The 22706-nt window shown below is 40.0% G+C and overlaps 1 protein-coding gene across 1 annotated transcript in view; it reads right to left on the bottom strand.

Annotated features, from left to right (window-relative positions):
* The window catches only part of GIPC2 (GIPC PDZ domain containing family member 2), an 82433-nt gene that overhangs the window by 37309 nt on the left and 22418 nt on the right, over window positions 1-22706 (bottom strand). The window contains exon 3 of the mRNA XM_066376628.1: window positions 5854-6034. Coding sequence (XP_066232725.1) covers window positions 5854-6034 — 181 coding nt within the window. The remainder of the gene's footprint in view (window positions 1-5853; window positions 6035-22706) is intronic.

Below are 22706 nucleotides of genomic sequence, written 5' to 3'. Positions count from 1 at the left end.
TTCTCAGCATGCATATACTCCTTTCACACTGTCCCGCAGATAATGTCCCACAGACTTCAAACTCTGAAGATCCAAAATTGTACTGTAATTTCCATCTCTTCCCTATCTTGAAACTCAAATCTTTTTCCCAGTATTCCTCATTTCAAAGAATAACACCACACTCAATGTCTCATACAAGCCACCAATCTATGGGTCATCATTTCCAATTTCTTTTCCTTTACCTATACATCCAATGGGTCACCTTCTTAATATTCAATGGCATGCAGGTGAATGTTTAACAATCAGCTCCTCTGGCTAAAGAGCCTGAACATATAATATTCACCTATTTCTGTGATGTAAACACCCCATGATAGCCAATTTCAAGCAACCACCTTGAGTCACTGAAAGTAGAGTTGGAAAATGATGCACATAAATGGCTCCAGCACACCACTGTCTACTCCTCTGAACCATTTCTTACATCCATGCCTTAATTCAGGATCATCTTTCTTCTCAACTAACAAAAATGAACATTTATGGATTTCTTAACCTCTATTTCATAACCCATTCCTCTGTCTGACACAGTCTCCAAGTATCTTTATTTTTAAAGAATTTATTTACTGATTTTAGAGAGAGGAGAGAGAGAGAAAGGTGGTGGGTGAGGAGCAGGAAGCATTAACTCACAGTTGCTTCTCTCATGTGCCTTAACCAGGCAAGCCCAGGGTTTCAAATTGGTGACCTCAGTGTTTCAGATTGACACTTTACCCACTATACCAGCACAGGTCAGGCTAAATATTTTTCTAAAATCCAAGTCTCATTATGTTACTTTTGTACCTAAATCCCTTCATTAGTTTTCCACTGTCTGCTCTTTATCTTCATAATAGGACTCTTGATAATTTGGTCCCTACTGACTTGTGCTTCATTTCTTGCCACACCACCCCCATACCCTGTATTCCAATCACACTGACATGCATCATCATATTCCTAGATAATAATGCTGTTCCATACCTTTACACATTTACTTATTCTGTATGCCACAACTTTCCTTTATTTGTTCATTGAGAAAACCTCTTTTGAGATCAGCTCAAGTCCCTTCTCCAGGAAGTGTTTCCTAAATTCCTAAGGTAGACTTGATACCTCTCACTTCTATACCTACAGGACATTTTCATACCTCTAACAGTCCTTAGTGAATTTACTTCTTTTCATATCCATCTCTTCCCACTAGACATGAACTTCCTGAAGGTAAGAATTGGATCTTATTCATGGATATACCAAGCAAGTAGCATGCTAATGGAATACAGTAGGTTCTCAATAAACAGTGACTATTATCCCAACAACTAGCACCCTAATACCAACATACATTAATTAAATATCTGTTGAATAAAAGCATATCACTATGTTCCTGCCATCTGTCCAAGGCCAAAGAACTGCTAAGATACCCAACCTGTACCTTCCAGATTGTTAGGGAGCCCACAGTCAAAGAAACTGCATTGTATTTTTTTCTTTTTTTTTCTTTTTCTGCTTACTGGCCTCTGTATTCCTTTTCTAGGACTGCTATAAGAAATCAACCCCTGGCTTAAACAACAGAAAGTTACATTCTTATAGTGCTGGAGGCTAGAAGTCCAAGATTAAGCTGTCACCAGGGTTGCTTTCTTCTGATGCCTCTCTCGTTGGCTTGCAGATGACTGTCTTCATGTTCACGTGGCTTTCTCCTTCTATGTCTCCAGGTCCAAATTTCCTCTTATTAGAAGCACATCAGTCATATTGGATCAGGGCCCACCTTAATAACCTCATTTTAACTCAATTACATCTTTAAAGATCCTATCTCCAAACACAGTCACATCCTGAGGTACTGGAAATTAGGACTTCAACATATGAATTTTAGGGGGACACAATTCAGTACATAACAGCTTCTTGTGAGCCCCTCAAAAGATAGGAGCTATATTTTAGTCTTTTTTCTTGGCACATATTATGACTAGCTGAGTACCTGAAACACAGCAGACTCTCAAATTTTTTGTGGGATACACAAATGAAGGATTTTGCCAGAAGTATAGTCCATATCTGTGGAGCATGGCCCCTTCAAATCCAGTAGCCAGCACAAAGGAGAATATGGCTTTACTTTTACCCTGAAAGAAAGCTGTGATGTTATCATGGTCTCTAGGGATCCCATTGTCAAACAACAATGTGTTGGGTATTTTTATACCCAACACATACCAGAATAATCCTTAAGACCAGTCACTCAAAGCCAACTGACAATTCCTCATTCATCCAGGTTCATTCTGATACACTCAGACTAAGTGTATCGTGCATGGTCAGTGTCAGATTCAAAGTTAAGAGAAAATTATGAATCCATACATAGATGGGACATAAAAATGAGACTCAGAGATATGGACAAGAATGTGATGGTAACGGGGGGAGGGGAGGGGGGAGGGGGGAGGGGAGGGGCACAAAGAAAACCAGATAGAAGGTGACAGAAGACAATTTGACTTTGGGTGAGGGGTATGCAACATAATCAAATTCAAAATAATCTGGAGATGTTTTCTCTGAACATATGTACCCTGATTTATCAATGTCACCTCATTAAAATTAATAAAAAATAAACACTGCTCTGCCTAAAGAACAAGTAACAGCTTAAGAGAAATGGTAATATAGGCATTTGCCTTTTCCTACCCAAAAGGAAACTTCCCTTTCATTGTTCTGTGATTTTGGTGGGCCTATCAGTCAGGTATCTTGCTTTCCCCACTCTCAAGATACATGTGAACATGGCTGGTTAGCTCAGTTGTGTAAGAGTGGCATCCCAGTACAACAAGGTTGTAGATTCGATCCCCAATCCGGGCACACATGGGAAGCAACCAAGGAGTGCGTGACTGAGTGGAGCAACAAATAAATGATTTCCCCCCCCACTTCCTCTCTCTGTCTCTCTAAATATCAATAAAAAATTAAACCCTACCCAGAAACCCAGTTGGTTGGAGTGTGGATCCAGAGTGTGAAGGTTTCCAGTTCAATTCCCTGTTCAGGATAAATTCAGGAGCAGATCAATGTTCCTGTCTCTTTCTCCCTGCTGCTCTTTCAAAAAAAAAAAAAAATGATTGGCATGTGACCTAATAAGATCCCCCTTCTATCTCAGGGATTTGAATCCTGAGTGGAGTAACATGAAGACAGATAAAATTTGGAAGGAGTCAATCAAGCCAGTACCAAGAAGGTTCCTGGTTCACACATCCCTGAAACAACCTCAGTTCCTGAGCTTCCCAAGACTTGAGCAAAAGTCTCTGTTTCTGAGATCTTCCTGTTAGATTTTCAAAACAAATGCCTTTCTTTAAATTAAAGAATACATGTTCTGTAGCTTTCAAACCATCTTGACACATAAATGACTTTTAGAGGTAGAATGTGGCTGGTGGTACTCATACATATGGAAATGTAGCAGGTAGTCAGGATGTGCCCAATCATGGCTGAGAAGCTGTGTGCTCATTATCCATGTCATGTCATGACAAAGCAGCCACTACATTGCTCCTTCCTGTACTTGGGGACACCCACAGTCCACATGCCTCTGCAGGTTAAATCTTTAGGTTAAATGGTAGGAAAATACTGGAGTGCATGGCCATTTCTGACAGCTTTTGGTAAAATCCCCAAAATGACTTAGTGTCAGCCAGGATGGCCAATATGAATCAGAGAAGAGAAAATTCTACCTCATCTAGACTGGCCCTTTCTCCAGACAGAAAAACCCAAGCGAACAGAGTCAGATAACCATAAAAAAATAATAATAAATAAATAATTTTTAAAACTATGAAATTTGATTCAAAGCATCAAGGATAATGCTAGAAAAACACAAGAAGGAAGAAAACAAACCATGGAAAATGATTGGGACGAAGAGAACTGGGGGAAGCCTGGTCCCCCAGGGACTCCTGAGGGACACACCTCCCTGCAAAGAGCTGGGTGCTGGGATAAATCCAGATGTTGTGAATACACTAGTGCTGCCTTTATCTCAGAGGCAAAGAGGTCAGCTACAAAATGAAAGCCTGAAGAGTGGGCAGGGCAGCAAGGCCTACTTCAGGGGAAAAGTCCCCAGGCTGGGGGCCCGGGGAAGGGACCATCCCACAGACAGGAAAAGGCATGTAGACCAGGAGGCTTGATTTGTTTAAGTGAAGCTGCCAGGGAAACCTTGGAAAATGAAAACCTGAAATTGCTCCAGCATCACCCTCTAGGTATTCTAACCCACAGCACCAACCAGAATTTGGGATGCTGAAATAATAAACCTCATTAGGAAAATGTACCCCATGTTGTCCTCAAATTAGTTCATAGAATTCTTATGAGGCAACAGAGAAAAATAGGAAAAATTAACTCTGAAAAACAAGATTATTTGGTGGAGGTAAATGCAGAAAGAAAACTATATCCATTGGGCTGTGCGATCAGAATGACTTTGATTTACAAAGAGTCGAAATCAAACAAGAATATTTCTCTCAAGCTGCCTACATGCTATCAATTTATATGCTGTGAACCTGGGAAGTTGGTTTCCAAGCAAGGCCTCTTAAACAGGAGCTGCTGGATGAAAACCCAAGTCCTGGCCCACCTGCCTCTGTGCAAAGTGAGCTCAGATGCTGCAGGCACCATATAGCATCACAGTGTCCATAGCAGTGGTTTCCAGAATGGTCCCTCCAGGGGCAGCGCTGGCATAAAGCATTCCTATACCTTCTTGGAACTCTGTCTCCCACAGGTAACGTAACCTACACTGTACTTCTATTCAGTGGCACAGCGCACTTGGAAGCAGAAAAAAATTCACTTCCACTGACTAGAATCTGCCACTGACTGGCTAAAGGAAGGAGAAATGTTAACTCCCCAGACCCACTGTATTCTCCCATCATTGTCATTCACTACCCTGAGAAAACAGCCATCAGAGACAACAAACACGAGGCCATCATCTGGCTTATTGAAGTAGTGCTGGGTAGGGAGGGAAGCTGGCACGTGTTCCTGTAGGTGAGATGGCCCTGGGGGTTTGGACAAGAGTTGGAGCACAGCTGCCATGGCTAAAACCAAGCAAGTACAGACGGCACACCAAAGTCATTTCATACCATCCCACAGCGCCAACTCAAAATGCCAATGGAGGAAGAGTTTGAAGGAAGACTCTAAAATAGACTAGATAACTTTTAAATACCAGTTCTGGATGTAACTAAAGTTCTTGCCATTGAGATCCATGAATGACAGTCACAGTTGAGAGAGCTTAATAAAAAAAAAAAATCTTACTGCTCAGGAAGATGAACACAGTACAATGTGCTGGTCTTAGTTTGGAAAAGCTACATCAAAGTCAAAGACTTCAGAACTCCAAATACGTTTTCTAGAAAACATCCTTCTAGGCATTCTTCCCCTTCACTGGGTGTTTCCTTAGAGGTGGTGCTGCCCGTTAGTTCCCACATCCCCACTGACAGACCAGAAGCAAGTGGACCCCACTGCAGCACTCACTCCCCTAGAAAGCTAAGTCAGGGAGACTGGACACAGGAGACGTATCTCTTTGTAGAGTATGTGACTGCCTAGCCATTATGCAGTACACCTGACATGACAAAATAATGTTAGATGTAAACTGTAATTGAAAAAAAATGTTAAGGCCCGGGCCAGTTAGCTCTGTCGGTAAAGAGCATTATCCCTAAACAAGGTTGTGGGTTCAATCTCCGTTTAGGGCACACACATGAGCAGCCTGTGTTCCTATCTCTCTCTCCCTGCCTAGCTCTCAAAAAATATCTTTAAATAAGAATTTTTAAAAAAAATTCAGCACAGGGAGAACCCTGAAAAATATAACTATGATATAAATAGTAGAAATAATTTTTTTTAAAAAAAAGAAATTCAGGGAACGGGAACATTTCACACACACATATAAAACCAACTTACCAAATGCCTTCTTAGGTTCTATTAATCCCATGGTAAAGGTTTCCTCCTTTTTTAATTGCTTTAACTTCTGAGCAACAGCAAAATGACGCCACCCAACAATGTTTTCTCCATTTATGGATTCAATATGATCTCCCACACAGATTGTTTTAACTGAGTCAATTACACTGCCTTCTTTAATTCTCTGAAAGAAAATTAAAGATAATATAAAATCGAACAATGAAACATCTCTTTGCATGCTCTTGAGGCACTATATACAATATATTAACATATGTATTAACAATGCAGTTTAATGCTCTGTTAAACATGGAAGACTAACCAACAAAAGACAGACATCTAACCTCCAATTATTCTTCTTGTTCCTATCATTCAGAATTCAGCTCCATCACAGTCACCACCTCCTCTGGGAAGCTTTTTCTGACATCTCCCCTAGCTCACTACCCCGAGATTAGGGAAGGTACCACTCTCAGGCTTCTACAGTGCTTTTTGCTTTTTGTATATTTACTATCTCATTTCATTGTAACATCCTTAATGAGAATCTCATGTCACAAATCAGGACAAATGAGGTTTAGGAAGGTCAAGTAATTGGCCAGCTTCAACACAACCACAGTGCAATTGTTCATTTACCTCAGGCTCCATTGCTGAACTGTAGTATCTGTGGGGATGGAGATGGTCTTATTCAACACTGTATGCCCTGTACCTAACACTAACACAATGCCAGCAGAAGCAAGTCCCTCCATAAATGATAATTGAATCATTTCAAATAAAGCCCCTTATGGAGCCTGAACTTTTTCTACTGGCTTTATATGTGTGTGTGTGTGTGTGTGTGTGTGTGTGTGTGTGTGTGTGTGTGTGTGTGTAATATATATATATATTATATATATATAATATGATTGATTTTTTACAGAAAGAGAGAAACATCAATTTGTTGTTCCACTTATTCTTGTACTCATTGGTTGATTCTAGCTGTACAGTATTTTTTCTAAACCTTAGTTACAAATGCAGTAAGTCAAGACTTGGTAAAACCTTAGCTAAGAAAATTGATATCTGCCCTTGCAGGGTAGCTCAGTTGAGACCATCGTCTCCATACGCCAGGGTTCTGGGTATGATCTCCAGGCAGGCACATTCAAGAATGCATAAATAAGTGACATAACAAATCGGTATATATATCTCTCTCCCTCCCTCTCCTCCTCTAAAATCAATCAACATTTTTTTAAAATCTATAATTGATACCTAATAAAAGATGAGTATGGTTACCCTTTGGAGAGCCAATAAAAATGATTTTATACTATCATTTTTCATTGGTATAATTTAAGTAAGGAGAACTCAGGACCCAGTGGCAATTTTCTGATTGAGTTTTTAAAAATCTCTCTTACTTGTATACACTACATCTCTATTGCAGTCTCAAAATGAGGCCTAAGGCCCCCTGAGCTAGCACTAAGAATTTCTGATGGGATTTTAGGAAAGAAACTCCAGAAAACCGCACAAGTGATACCCTGCACAGGATGCACCAGTTCCTCCACAGGGGTAGGGAATGGGGCCAAATGAAGGTCACAGTGCCTCGCAGGTGTCACAAAGCCCTCATGGGAATGACAGGATTAAAGCAGGTGTATTCCCCACTCTTGCCAGGGGAAGAACAGCACCTGAGTCAGCAGGCTGATGAATCACTGTGTCCCAGAGTTAACAGTTAAGAGAAAAACTGATCTCATGTGCCCCAACACCTTCATAATATTGCCAAAAGAAAAAAAAAAGTGGTAAAAGACTAACCTGGGAAGGAAGGGCATTTTTACTTCTTAAATTTTATTACTAATATTCCAAAACTCGCCATGGGATTTTTTTTTTTACATTAAAATTTTAAAAACACTGCTATGTTCATTGTAATAGTAATTTTTTTTATTTTTTTTTATATTTTTTTATTAAATTCTCTTTTTTTAAAATTTTTTTTTTATTCATTATAGAGAGGAGAGAGAAGGGGAGAGAGAGAGACAGGGAGGGAGAGAGAGAGGAGAGAGAGAAGGGGGAGGAGCTGGAAGCATCAACTCCCATATGTGCCTTGACCAGGCAAGCCCAGGGTTTCAAACCGGCGACCTCAGCATTTCCAGGTCGACACTTTATCCACTGCGCCACCACAGGTCAGGCTGTAATAGTAATTATTAATGTGCTTTATGCCAATGACACAAACATGCCAACTCAAAAAACAAAAGGTTAGCATTTATCATTACAAATAGTAAATTATAAGCAAAAGAAATCAAAAATTTTATGATTTAGGCCCTGGCCGGTTGGCTCAGCGGTAGAGCATCGGCCTGGCGTGCGGGGGACCCGGGTTCGATTCCCGGCCAGGGCACACAGGAGAGGCGCCCATTTGCTTCTCCACCCCTCCCCCTCTCCTTCCTCTCTGTCTCTCTCTTCCCCTCCCGCAGCCGAGGCTCCATTGGAGCAGAGATGGCTCCTTGGCCTCTGCCCCAGGCGCTAGAGTGGCTCTGGTCGCGGCAGAGCGACGCCCCGGAGGGGCAGAGCGTCGCCCCTGGTGGGCGTGCCAGGTGGATCCTGGTTGGGCGCATGCGGGAGTGCGGGAGTCTGTCTGACTGTCTCTCCCCGTTTCTAGCTTCAGAAAAATAAAAAAAAATAAAAATAAAAAAATTATGATTTAACTGGCACTGTTTTTTATAAGTCCCCACTAACCTTACAAGCTACAGAAACAAAGCTAACCGTGATATTCTTTGCTCATAGAAACATAAGCAAGATTAAACAGAACACTAGAATCTAAATTTAGAAACAAAGAAAAAAATCTCTACTATTCTGTCACCTAACCGTTATGACACCATCAGAGACTGTGAAAACCTACAATTTTGACTTCTTAATTTTTTAAACTTTTTGAAAGAGGGCAGAGAGGGAGAGAGAGAAGCATTGACTAATTGTTCCACATAGTTGTTCCATTTAGTTGTTTACTCGTTGTTTGCTTCTCACATGTGCCCTGCCTGAGAATCGAACCTGCGACTGTGGCGTCCCAAGATGACACTTTATCCACTGAGCCACCCAGCCAGGGCCTCTTCTTAATTTGTACTCTATAAGTCGGTTCTTGATACATTCTGAACCTGTTTTTCATCAATCAATTATACCATACAAATTTCAGTATCACATATTTTTTATTTAAGACATTTTTATAATATTACTAAAAATAAGCACTATATAAAACTAATTAAATGAAAGACTTTAAAGACATGCATGATCTTATCAGTAAATTAAAGGATAAAGGACAGAGTAACAGAAATCTAGGGCTGCCTGGGCCTGTGAGTAGCCCCAGAGGTAACCAGAAGAGTGTGCCCAGACAGAGGGAGGAAAGGCAGTTCCCAGAAGGCAGCAGGCAGCAGGTGAGAATCCAGGTGGGCAAGAGGAACGTGAAAGCATCTGTAATCCTCAGGGCAGCACATAAGGATCTCGGATGAAGAGACAGGAAAGTCAGCATAAGAAACTTGGAGAAGAGCACCATAAAGTGAACCAAATAGAGAAGCAAAGTGGGAGACACTGAGTATATATCTTTTAGGTTACCTGAGCCTTAGCTTCCTAAGTTGATAGAGAATGAGGTGGCAATTGAGACAAATTTCTGAAATCTAATATACTTTGCTAACCATACCGTAATTAGACAGATTAATAATATTGCTAAAATTGCTACATGGGCACAAGGACTAAGATGGAAAAACAAAACAGGTTATTAATTCTATATTTACAATCACCAAGTCAGTCACTATCATTCTCTATAACACAGAACTTTCACCTGACTTTCAAGGTTGATGCTGAAAAAAGCAAAGAAGGCATTATATATTTTTTGGAAAATGGAGATTTACAGCATTATTAAACTTGAGATTCCCAACCACTTCAGACAATTACTACAGTATATTCCATTATTTCATCACCTATGTTTACAGAACTCGGTCTTCTGCTCACAGATAGCAAAACTCTGGGGTGGCATCCTGCCCTCCCCAACGTCCTAGGCATCAGATTCAAAGCTTTTGTGCTGCAGGCTCCAACACCAAGGTCAGCAACTTTGAGATCTGTGCTGCTGACCCTCCAAACACTGACCTCAAACCATGTTCATAACAACAAACATTCATATAACAGTTGTAAATAACGATTTCATTTAGTCCTCACAACAAGCCAATGAGAGGAATATTTAATATTCCATTAGTGAACAAAGAAACCAAAGCACAATGAAGCATGGCTCGACCAAAATGACACAGCTAAGTCTGACCTGTGATGGCGCAGTGGATAAAGCATCAACCTGGAACATTGAGGTCACCAGTTCGAAATCCTGGACTTGCCTGGTCAAGGCACATATGGGAGTTGTTGCTTCCTGCCCCTCCCCCTTCCCTCTCTTTCTCTCTCTTCCCTTCTCTCTAAAAATGAATAAATAAAATCTAAAAAATAAATAAATAAAACAAAATGATACGGCTAATAAACAGAATTGGGTTTCAAATGGAGGTGATATCAATATAAAATTTCATGTTCTTTCCACAAAACACTTGGAGTCAGACAGATCTAACTAACCCAAGATAAAATAGCTAGTTTAACAAAAAAAGAAAAAGAAAAGAAAAGAAAAGAAAGAAAGGAAAGGTAGATGTGGTGACCCCAAGAGCAGAGTTTATGATTACAGCTGTCCAAAATGACCTATCACTTTGGTGATCATTTTGTAATATATAAGTGTATCAAATCAATATAATATGCTCTACACCTTAAACTTACACAATGTTATACGTCAATTATATCTCAGTAAAGCTGGGGGAGAGAATGACCTATCACCTTTGAACTCTAAAATGTTTTTTGGCAACCTTCACCTTTCCACATTACTTTCTTTCTAAGTGTCAGTATTTTTTTTATTAATTTTAATGAGGTGACATTGATAAATCAGGGTACATATGTTTAGAGAAAACATCTCCAGTTTATTTTGACATTTGATTATGTTGCATACCCCTCATCCAAAGTCAAACTGTCTTCCATCACCTTCTATATGGTTTTCTTTGTGCCCCTCCCCTCCCCCAACCTCCTCCCTCTCCTTCCTCCACTTCTCCCTCTCCCCCACACCCCGGCCGTAACCCCCACACTCGTGTCCATGTCTCTGAGTCTCATTTTTATGTCCCATCTATGTATGAAATCATATAGTTCTTAGTTTTTTCTGATTTACTTATTTCACTCAGTATAATGTTAACAAGGTCTATTAATGTTGTTGTAACTAATTCGATGTCATCATTTCTTATGGCTGAGTAGTATTCCATAGTATATATGTACCACTGCTTTTTCATCCACTCATCCACCAAAGGGCACTTGAGCTGTTTCCAGATCTTCACTATTGTGAACAATGCTGCCATAAACATGGGGGTGCATTTCTAATATTGGGACAGTTCTATGCTGTTCTTAGGGTACATTCCTAAAAGGGGAATAGCTGGGTCAAAAGGCAGTATGATTTTTAATTTTTTGAGGAATCTCCATACTGTTTTCCATAGTGGCTGCACCAGTCTGCATTCCCACCAGCAGTGCAGAAGGGTTCCCTTTTCTCCACATCCTCACCAACACTTATTCTGTGTTGTTGTTTTGTTGATGAGTGCCATTCTGACTGGTGTGAGGTGATATCTGATTGTGGTTTCAATTTGCATTTCTCTAATGATTATTGACGCTGAGCATTTTTTTCATATGCCTATTGGCCATCTGTATGTCCTCTTTGGAGAAGTGTCTATTCATTTCTTTTGCCCATTTTTTTTTGTATTTTTTCTGAAGTTGTAAATGGGGAGGCAGTCAGACAAACTCCCACATGCGCCCGACCAAGATCCACCCGGCATGCCCACCAGGGGGGGATGCTCTGCCCATCTGGGGCCTTGCTCTGTTGCAACCAGAGCTATTCTAGCACCTGAGGCAGAGGCCATGGAGCCATACTCAGTGCCCAGGCCAACTTTGCTCCAATGGAGCCTTGGCTGCGGGAGGGGAAGAGAGAGACAGAAAGGAAGGAGGGGGGGAGGGGTGGAGAAGCAGATGGGCGCTTCTCCTGTGTGCCCTGGCCAGGAATTGAACCTGGGACTCCTGCACGCCAGGCAACGCTCTACCACTGAGCCAACCAGCCAGTGCTTTTGCCCATTTATGATTGGATTGTTTGTCTTCCTGGTGTTGAGTTTTACAAGTTCTTTATAAATTTTGGTTATTAACCACTTATCAGACGTATTGTCGAATATGTTCTCCCATTGTGTAGTTTGTCTTTTTATTCTGTTCTTATTGTCTTTAGTTGTGCAAAAGTTTTTTAGTTTGCTGTAGTCTCATTTGTTTATCTTGTCTTTTATTTCACTTGCCCATGGAGATAAATCAGCAAATATATCTCTGCGAGAAATGTCGGAGAGCTTACTGCCTGTTTTCTTCTAAGACGTTCATGGTTTCACGGCTTACAATTAAGTCTTTTATCCATTTTGAGTTTATTTTTGTGAATGGTGTAAGTTGGTGGTCTAGTTTCATTTTTTTGCAGGTAGATGTACAATTTTCCAAACACCACAGAGGTTGTCTTTACTTCACTGTATGCTCTTACCTCCTTTGTCAAATATCAGTTGTCCATAAAGCTGTGGGTTTATTTCTGGGTTCTCTGTTCTGTTCCATTGATCTATATGCCTGTTCATATGCCAGTACCAGGCTATTCTGAGTACAATGACCTTGTAGTATAACTTGATATCAGGAAGTGTGATATCTCCCACTTTATTCTTCCTTTTCAAGATTGCTGAGGCTATTCATGTTCTTTTTGGTTCCATATAAATTTTTGGAATGTGTTCTATATCTTTGGAGTATGTCATTGGTATTTTAATTGGTATTGGGTTAAATTTATAAATTGCTTTGGGTAATATAGACATTTTAATGATGTTTATTCTTCCTAACCATGAGCACGGTATATGCTTCCACTTGTTTGTATCTTCCTTGATTTCTTTTTTCAATGTTTTATAATTTTCCGAGTACAAGTCTTTATAATCTCCTTGGTTAAATTTACTCCTAGTTACTTTATTTTACTGGTTGCAATAGTGAAGGGGATTGTTTCCTTAATTTCTCTTTCAGACAGTTCATTGTTGGTGCATAGAAAATGCCTCAGATTTCTATGTATTAATTTTATACCCTGCCACTTTGCTGAATTCATTTATCAGGTCTAGTAGTTTTTTGACTGAGACTTTAGGGTTTTCTATATACAATATCATATTATCTGCAAATAATGATAGTTTTACTTCTTCTTTTCCAATTTGTATGCCTTTTATTTTTTTTTCTTGTCTGACTGCTGTGGCTAGGACTTCCAGAACTATGTTGAAGAAGAGCGGTGAAAGGAGGCACCCTTGCCTTGTTCCTGATCTTAAGGGGATTGCTTTTAATTTTTGCCCATTGAGTATGATGTTGGCTGTGGGTTTGTCATAAATGGCCTTTATTATGTTGAGATATGTTCCCTGTATTCCCACTTTGCTGAGAGTTTTGATCATGAATGGGGGCTAAATTTTACCAAATGCTTTTTCTGCATCTATTGAAATTATCATGTGGTTCTTCTCCTTCCTTTTGTTTATGTGATGAATCCCATTGATTGATTTGCAAATATTGTACCAGCTTTGCCTCCCAAAGATAAATGCCACTTGATCATGGTGTATGATGTTTTTTTTTCATATATTGCTGGAACTGCTTTGCTAATATTTTGTTCAGGATTTTAGCATCTATATTCATCAGAGATATTGGCCTATAATTTTTTCTTTGTGTTGTCTTTGACTGGTTTTAAAATCAGAATTATGCTCGCCTCATAAAAGGAGCTTGGAAATCTTCATTCTTCTTGAATTATCTGAAATAGCTAAACAAGGATAGGAGTTAGTTCTTTGAATATTTGGTAGAATTCACTTGTGAAGCCATCAGGCCCAGGACTTTTCTTTGTTGGGAGTTTTTTGATAACTGTTTTGATCTCATTTGTTGTAATCGGTCTGTTTAGGTTTTCTGATTCTTCCAGATTGATTTTTGGAAGATTGTATGTTTCAAGGAATTTATCCATTTCATCTAGGTTGTCTAGTTTTTTGGCGTACAGTTCTTCATAGTATTGTCTTACAATATTTTGTATATCTGTTGTGTCAGTTGTTATTTCTCCACTCTCATTTCTAATTTTATTTATTTGAGTCCACTCTCTCTTTTTCTTGCTGAGTCTACTTAAGGGTTCATCGATTGTGTTTACCTTTTCAAAGAACCAGCTCCTAGTTTCATTGATCCTCTGTATTGTTTCTTTAGCCTCTATGTCATTTATTTCCACCCTGATCTTTATTATTTCCTTCCTTCTACTACCTCTGGTTTTTACTTCCTGTTCTTTTTCTACTTCTTTTAGATGCAGGGTTAAGTTATTTGAGCTTTTTCTAGTTTCTTAAAGTATGCCTGTAGTGCTCTGAACTTCCCTCTCAGTACTGCTTTTGCTGTGTCCCATAAATTTTGAGTTGTTGTATGCTCATTATCATTTGTTTCTAGGAATTTTTTTATTTCTTCTTTGATCTAAATATTAATCCAGTCGTTATTTAACAATCTGCTATTTAGTTTCCATGTGTTTGAGAATTTTTGAGTTTTTCTGTTGTGGTTGATTTCTAGTTTCATGCCATAGTGATCAGAGAAAATGCTTGATATGATTTCAGTCTTCTTAAATTTGTTGAGACCACTTTTGTGCCCTAATATGTGGTCTATCCTAGAGAATATACCATAAACACTTGAAAAGAATGTATATTCTGCTGCTTTAAGGTGAAAAATTCTGAAGATATCTACTAAATCCAGTTGATCTAGTGTGTCCTTTAAGTCTGCTGTTTCTTTGTTAATTTTTTTTCTTGAGGATCTATCTAGTGATGTTAGTGGGGTATTGAAATCCCCTGCTATTATAGTATTGCTGTTGATCTCGTCCTTTATATCCATCAAAGTCTGCTTTATATATTTAGGTGCTCCTATATTAGGTGTGTAGATATTTATAATGGTTATATCTTCCTGTTGGATTGCTCTCCTTACATTATGTAGTGGCCTTCTTTATCCTTACTATAGCCTTTGTTTTAAAGTCCATTTTGTCTGATATAAGTATTGCTATCCCAACTTTTTTTTCATTTCCATTTGCATGAAATATTTTTTCCATCGTTTTACCTTCAGTCTATGTACATCTTTTGTTTTAAGGTTTGTCTCTTGTAGACAGCATATGTAAAGGTCCTGTTTTCTTATCCATGCAGCTACCCTATGTCTTTTGATTGGATCATTTAATATATTCACATTAAAGGTTATTATTGATATGTAGTTGTTTATTGTCACTTTATTCTTTAAAGCTGTATTCCTCTTTTGCTATATTCTTTTCCCACTTTGATCTGTTTACAGTAGGCCCTTAACATTTCCTACAGCATTGGTTTGAATTCCTTCCTGTTGTTGTTGTTGTTGTTGTTGTTGTTGTTGTTGTTGTTTTGTCTGGGAAGCTTTTTTTTTCTCCTTCAATTTTAAATGATAGCCTTGCTGGATAAAGTAGTCTTGGTTGTAGGCTCTTGTTCTGCATTACTTTTAATATTTCTTGCCATTCCCTTATGGCCTCAAGTGTTTCTGTTGAGAAGTCAGGTGTCATCTTTATGGGGTCTCCTTTGTAGGTAATAGCCTTTTTTTCCTCTAGCAGCTTTTAATATTTTCTCTTTATCACTTAGCTTTGGTATTTTAATTATGATGTGTCTTAGTGTAGATTTCTTTGGGTTTCTCTTTAATGGAGTTCTCTGTGCTTCTTGAACTTGTGAGACTTTTTCCTGCATTAATTTAGGGAAGTTTTCAGCTATGATATGATTGAACAAAGTCTCTATCCCTTGTTCTTTTTCTTCTTCTACAGGAACCCATATGATATGGATGTTATTTCTCTTCATGTTGTCACAGAGCTCTCTAGAATTTCCTCAGACTTTTTGAGTCTTTTTTCTTTTTTCTCTCTGTTTCCATGCATTCATTCAACTTGTCCTCCAACTCACTGATTCGATCCTCAGCTTCATCCATCCTGGTTTTAATTCCTTCCATTGTGTTCTTCATTTCTGATATTGTATTTGTCATCTCTGACTGATTCTTTTTTAATATTTCAATGTCCTTTTTTATATTTGCTATTTCTTTATTTAGGTGTTCGTAATGACCATCCATTGTTGTTCTAAGATCCCTAAGCATCCTAACAATCATTATTTTAAACTCTGCATCCAGAAGTGTGGTTATTTCCATATCACTCAGTTCATTTCCTGGAGGTTTCTCTTGTAGTTTCATTTGGATTGCACTTCTCTGTCTTCTCATTATGTCTCTGTGTTTGGGTGTGTTGTTTGTAGAGCTGGTTGTGTCTAAGTGTGGTGTTGTCTGCCTCCAATTTTCAGTTGTGTTATTTCTAGGTATTCTTGGGTTGACATCAGCAGTTATTTGTAATCCACTGTAGGATTTGGCTTTTCTAGTAGAGCTGCTTTGAAGTCTTGATTTGTTTGTTTTCTTCTCAGTTTTCTTAACATGTTGGTAGTCTTGTTTACTGATCTCAGCAGGGGGCTTATTTGAAACTATCCAGGAATGCGGTGGGTGTAACCTGAGACTCTGAAGGCCTGATCCGCCTGTTACTCTCTCCCAGAGGCGGGGTGTTTTCTCAACTTCAGTAGGGGGAGGTGTATCTCAGATCTCCATGGAGACCTGAGTTACTCCCCCTCCTCCCCACTTCTTATTTTCAGCTGAGTCTTGTTGCACTGATTGGAGCTGGAGATATGTCTGGAAATGGGTCACCTGGAACCACTTTCCTTTCCACATTACTTTTGCTTACATCTACTAATGCTGTTCTTCATCTAATCATGGCTTCCTGATCTCAAACATTTGTCTATTTTTTCAAATCACCACTTCTGTTCTGTCTCTACATGCCTCCTCTCACAGACCCTAGCTTCCATCCTACAATCCTCTATCCTCTTGGACTTGAGTATTTCCCACCTTACTGTTTATTAGTTCTGAAAAATTAAATAATTAAATGTTAGAAATATGTAAATACCATATTTCTCAGAATAAACATCATGCTAAAGTGTGATTAACTTTGTTTTACTAAAGTAAAAGTACCCCAAATCATAAAGATTTCTAAAAGAGAGTAATCTGAGAATGATAGGTTTTTTTTGTTTGTTTGGGTTTTTTTGTTTGGTTTTTTTTGTATTTTTCTGAAGCTGGAAACGGGGAGAGACAGTCAGACAGACTCCCACATGCGCCCAACCGGGATCCATCCGGCACGCCCACCAGGGGGCAACGCTCTGCCCACCAGGAGGCGATACTCTGCCCCTCCGGGGCGTCGCTCTGTCGTGACCAGAGCCACTCTAGTGCCTGGGGCAGAGGCCAAGGAGCCATCCCCAGTGCCCGGGCCATCTTTGCTCCAATGGAGCCTCGCTGCGGGAGGGGAAGAGAGAGACAGAGAGGAAGGAGAGGGGGAGGGGTGGAGAAGCAGATGGGTGCTTCTCCTGTGTGCCCTGGCCGGGAATCAAACCCGGGACTTCTGCACGCCAGGCCGACGGTCTACCACTGAGCCAACCGGCCAGGGCCGAGAATGATAGTTTTGAGGTTATTTATAAATCACTTAATTCAAAATAAATTTAGCTTTTTTAAGTCAATATAGACTCATTTCTTAATCACATGTTATAAGCCCTTATTTCTCTTTTGAACCAAAGTAGAAGTTTTCTCTTACACTAGAGATCAGCAAACAATGGCTCATACTGTTACTTGTTTCTACACAGCTCATGAGTAATAAGTGACTTTTACCTTTTTAAATGATTGTTCAGGGGCAGAATAATTGTGACATGTGAAAATTATACTACATTCAAATTGCAATACCCACAAATAAAGTTTTACTTACTGAGACTAAATTAATTCTCATCATTCAAGTATTGAATAATAACTGTGTCTGTGCTGCAATGGCTGAGATGAGTAGTTGCAACAGAGACTGTATATGTTGGGGACTGCAAGCCAACAGGGTCTTTGTGTTTTAGATATTTGGGGGACAGGTGTGGGGGACTGGCAGTAAGGTGACAATCTGCCCAATCCCCCACCTCTCTTGCTTGGTTAAGTTGCTAAAGGCTAAATTTTTCTCCATACATCCATGTTAGCTGTGATGCTGGATTGTTTGTAATTGTCCTATCCTCTATGTCCCTTGGAGAGACTGGAGGTAGTTTTTTTTTTTTTATTCTTTGTTTTGTAAAGTTAAGATGTTATGTATGGTGGGGGTTTTCTGCACTTGGGAGAATTCTTGGGTTGCCTTGGAAATGTGATCAGAGATATCATTGATTCACTAATGACTCTCTCTGCTCTATAAATAAAGCTGGGTTGGGAGTGGAGAGCTCTCTCTGTTCTTGCCACCAGCTTACAGAGGCCTCCCAATCCCATCTTATTTCTCTTCAAGTTTATTTTCTTCATTCTGCATCATTCTCCCTCAGGACCTGGAATTACTAGTCACGCTGGTTCACGGCAGTATGATCTAAAATTACAACAAAGCCTAAAATATTTACTATCTAGCCCTTTATAGAAAATGTTTGCCAGTGTCAGTCTTAAATGTTATAGGAATTTATAGATTTTGTTATTTAATATACTCAATTTTCTGATTGACACATACTTTTCTTGAGAAATGTTGAGACTTGAATACTAAAATCCTAAGTGTTTAAGTCTATTATCCTTTCAACTGAAGAGATTCATCTGTGAAGACCATGCAGTACTACTAACTACATTTCTCTGCATTAATCTCATTTTCTAATTATGTGATTTGTTATTGCTGCTATTGTTTAAGTATTAGCTATCAATTATAATTATTGTAAAACATTTCATATGTGTCATCATTTTTTACCCAAATAGTAGTTGCAAATGTTCCCACTTGAAAAAAGGCATAGAGAGGTTTAATGACTGTCCAAGGTCACACAGCAAGTTAATAAGTGTTTGAACACAGAATGGAAGCAGGCCTGTCTGACTCTAAAGCAAGCTCCCACGCATTCCGCTGCACTGCCTGCCTAATTGTGGAATCCTCCCTCCTTGCCGTGCCCTCGCTTGAGGCCCTACCACACTGCCTACTCTCACTTCAGCCTACACCTACTTCCAGCCACTGCAGAAGCAGAATAAGTACTCAGTTCAGCACACATTCACTAAAACCAGAACTATGCAAGGAAAGCTGCATGTCATGCTTGTGCAGGGACCATGCCAAACTCTTGAAAAGTCTCATTTTTTCCTGCTTATCTTAGAAAAAAGAAATTGGAATGGTAAGCCTTAAATTAAGGAAATGATTGCTTCCAAGGAGTAGGGGAAACAAGTAATGAAATAGAAGAGATAGAGGAAAGAGTAACACATCTCTGAATTTATCTTTTTACATAGTTTTGACTTGAATTATGTTAATAATTTATACATGCAAAACAAAATAAGTCAACAAGAATGATAGGAATATCAAACTCAGGTCAAAGAAGCAATTGGATTCAACAGTATTTCCTTTCTTTTTTCTTTTTTTTCAAGTGAGAGGAGGGGAGAAAGAGAGAAAGACTCCCACAAGCACCCTGACCAGGAACCCCCTGGCAATCCCCATCTGGGGCTGATACTCACATCTACCAAGCTATTTTAAAGATTTTATTTATTGATTTTTAGAAAGAAAAGAGAGAAAGGTGTAGGGAGACACAGAAAGCATCAACTCATAGTAGTTGCTTCTCATATGTGCCTTGACTAAGCAAGCCTGGAATTTTGAACTGGTGACCTCAACATTCCAGGTCAATGCATTTTCAACTGCATCAACACAGGTAAGGCTCAAGCGAGCTATTTTTGTAAGTAAGGCTGAGATGTACTTGGACCAACTGAGCCATCCTTGGTGCCCAGGTCCACGCTCAAACCAATCAAGCCACTGACTACAAGAAGAGAAGAAGGAGCAGGAAAGAAGCAGTTGGTTGCTTCTCCTGTGTGCCCTGACCAGAGGATCGAACACAGGACGTCCATACCTGGGCCAATTGCTCTATCCATTGAGCCACCAGCCAGAGCCTGTATTTCAAACCTGACCAGGCAGTGGTACAGTGGATAGAATGTCGACTTGGGAAGCTAAGCACCCAGGTTCAAAACCCTGAGGTCACTGATTGAGTGCAAGCTCATCCAACTTTAGAATGGAGTCGCCAGCTTGAGCATTAGATCATAAACACAACCCCATAGTCGCTGGCTTGAGCCCAAAGATCACTGGCTTGAAGCCCAAGGTCGCTGGCTTGGGCCCAAGGTCCTGGCTTGAGCAAGGGATCACTGGCTCAGCTGGGCCCTCCCCACCCCCGGTCAAGACACATATGAGAAAGCAAACAATGAACAACTAAGGTGTCGCAACTATGAGTTGATGCTTCTCATCTCTCTACCTTCCTGTCTGTCTGTCTGTTTCTCTCTCTTTCTCTCTCACTAAAAAAAAAACAAACAGTATTTCAAATGAATCACAATTATGGGAGTGGGGGGAGCAAGAGAAATCTATTCCAAGCAGTTTTTGAATAGAATACTTGAATTATATGCATGTATTTAGTTTAAAGACAGAAAATGCATACAAATCTTGAACTCTTCTTAATAGGTTTATTTTTCATAGGACAGATATAGCAGTTCTAAAACTATTTTGTGGAGTTGGGGTGAGGACAGTAATGAGGAACAAATATACTGTACAGCAATGGAAAATGGTTTGACTTTCGGTTATGGGTACATAACACGATCAACAGTTCAAATGCTATAGAAATGTTGACCTGAAACCTATGTAATCTATGGATCAATGTCATCTTATTAATTTAATTTGCAAATAAATAAAAGATATATTTTAAAAACTATATTTTTGTTATTATAGGAATGAACAAATGAGTAAGTAGTTCAATGATTTGGGAAAGTAAACTATGGGGAAGCCAAGAAATACCCTGTGGGGCAGAGTTATAACTGAAAGCATAATAATAAATTCACAATTTCTGAGATGCATGTTTTTTAACCCTGTAATTGAAAAGACCAAGAAACAAAGTATCTATTAGCAATGAATGAATTCAACTAGCATCCAGCTCTTGATTTGGAAATATCAGTCCTCATTATGAAATCAAGAGCTTCTGAAAGAAAGGGTTGATTCCAGAACTGGGGAAAAGAAGATGTAAGTTGAGATGAGACTAGAACATCCTGTTGTGCCAAAAAGGAAGGAACTGCTCAGTGAGATGATAGGAGCCTGTCAAAAGCACAAAGGGCCCCCTGCAGGCCACTCTCAGAAAACTTCAACATCAAAATAAACAATGGGGCCCTGGCTGGTTGGCTCAGTGGTAGAGCGTCGGCCTGGCGTGCAGGAGTCCCAGGTTTGATTCCCAGCCAGGGCACACAGGAAAAGCACCCATCTGCTTCTCCACCCCACCCCCTCTCCTTCCTCTCTGTCTCTCTCTTCTCCTCCCTCAGTCAAGGCTCCATTGGAGCAAAAGATGGCCCAGGCGCTGAGGATGGCTGCACGGCCTCTGCCTCAAGCGCTAGAATGGCCCTGGTTGCAACAGAGCGACACCCCAGATGGACAGAGCATCGCCCCCTGGTGGGCATGCCGGGTGGATCCCAGTCGGGCGCATGCGGGAGTCTGACTGCCTCCTCATTTCCAACTTCAGAAAAATACAAAAATAAATAAATAAAATAATAAACAATAGTAATGAACCATAACCAATTTAATAAAATAAGAAATCATGTGTCCATGCTGAAAATAGATAAGCAGGCCTGACCTGTGGTGGCACAGTGGATAAAGCGTCGATCTGGAAATGCTGAGGTCGCCGGTTCGAAACCCTGGGCTTGCCTGGTCAAGGCACATATGGGAGTTGATGCTTCCAGCTCCTCCCCCCTTCTCTCTCTCTGTCTCTCCCTCTCCTCTCTAAAATGAATAAATAAATAATAAAAAAAAATTAAAAAGCATAAAAAAAGAAAGAAAATAGATAAGCAAATGTATAAATAAGTGGAGTACTTTTTTCGATAAACTGTTTTTTTAAAGAAATTTATAAAGAACGATAGAATTAGAAAAATTGTCATTTAGCCCTGGCCAATTGGCTCAGTGGTAGAATGTTGGCCTGGCGTGTGGAAATCCCAGGTTCGATTCCCGGCCAGGGAACACAGGAGAAGCACCCATATGCTTCTCCACCCTTCTCCCTCTCCTTTCTCTCTGTATCTCTCTTCCCTTCCCTCAGCCAAGGCTCCACTGGAGCAAAGTTGGACCAGATGCTGAGGATGGCTATATGGCCTCTACCTCAAGTGCTAGAATGGCTCCAGTTGCAATGGAGCAATGCCCCAGATGGGCAGAGCATCGCCCCCTGGTGGGTATGCCGGGTGTATCTCAGTCAGGCGCATGCGGGAGTCTGTCTCTCTGCCTCCCTGCTTCTCACTTCAGGAAAAAAAAACTGTTATTTTGCAACCATTATGGTAAAGGCTGATTCAGGCAAGACTTTCCAATAGATGCAAAATGTGTGGGGTACAAGTAAGAGAATTGGATATTTTCATAATCTCAAAGTATCTCTGCACATATTGTTGTAAAGGAAAATACAACTCTGCAGTGAATAAGGCTGGCAGACACTACCTTAGACAGTGACCAAAATTAACACCATAAACAAGACAAACCATCATAACACACATTCCTTTTTTTTTTTTTTTTTACGTGTGAGAAGGGGAGATAGACAGACTCCTGCATGCGTCCCAACCAGGATCTACCTGCCAACCTGTCTGCAGCCAATGCTCTGCCATCTGGGGCCATGCTCACAACAGAGTTATTTTTAGTGCCTGAGGCAGAGGCTCCATGAAGCCATCATCAGGGTCTGAGCAAACACGCTCAAATCAATCAAGCCATGATTGCAGGAGGG

Source organism: Saccopteryx leptura, chromosome 3, assembly GCF_036850995.1.
Source record: "Saccopteryx leptura isolate mSacLep1 chromosome 3, mSacLep1_pri_phased_curated, whole genome shotgun sequence".
NCBI classification, from domain to species: Eukaryota; Metazoa; Chordata; class Mammalia; order Chiroptera; family Emballonuridae; genus Saccopteryx; species Saccopteryx leptura.
The sequence above is the reverse complement of the archived record's forward strand: the minus strand, read 5'-3'. Positions and strand labels throughout refer to the sequence as shown.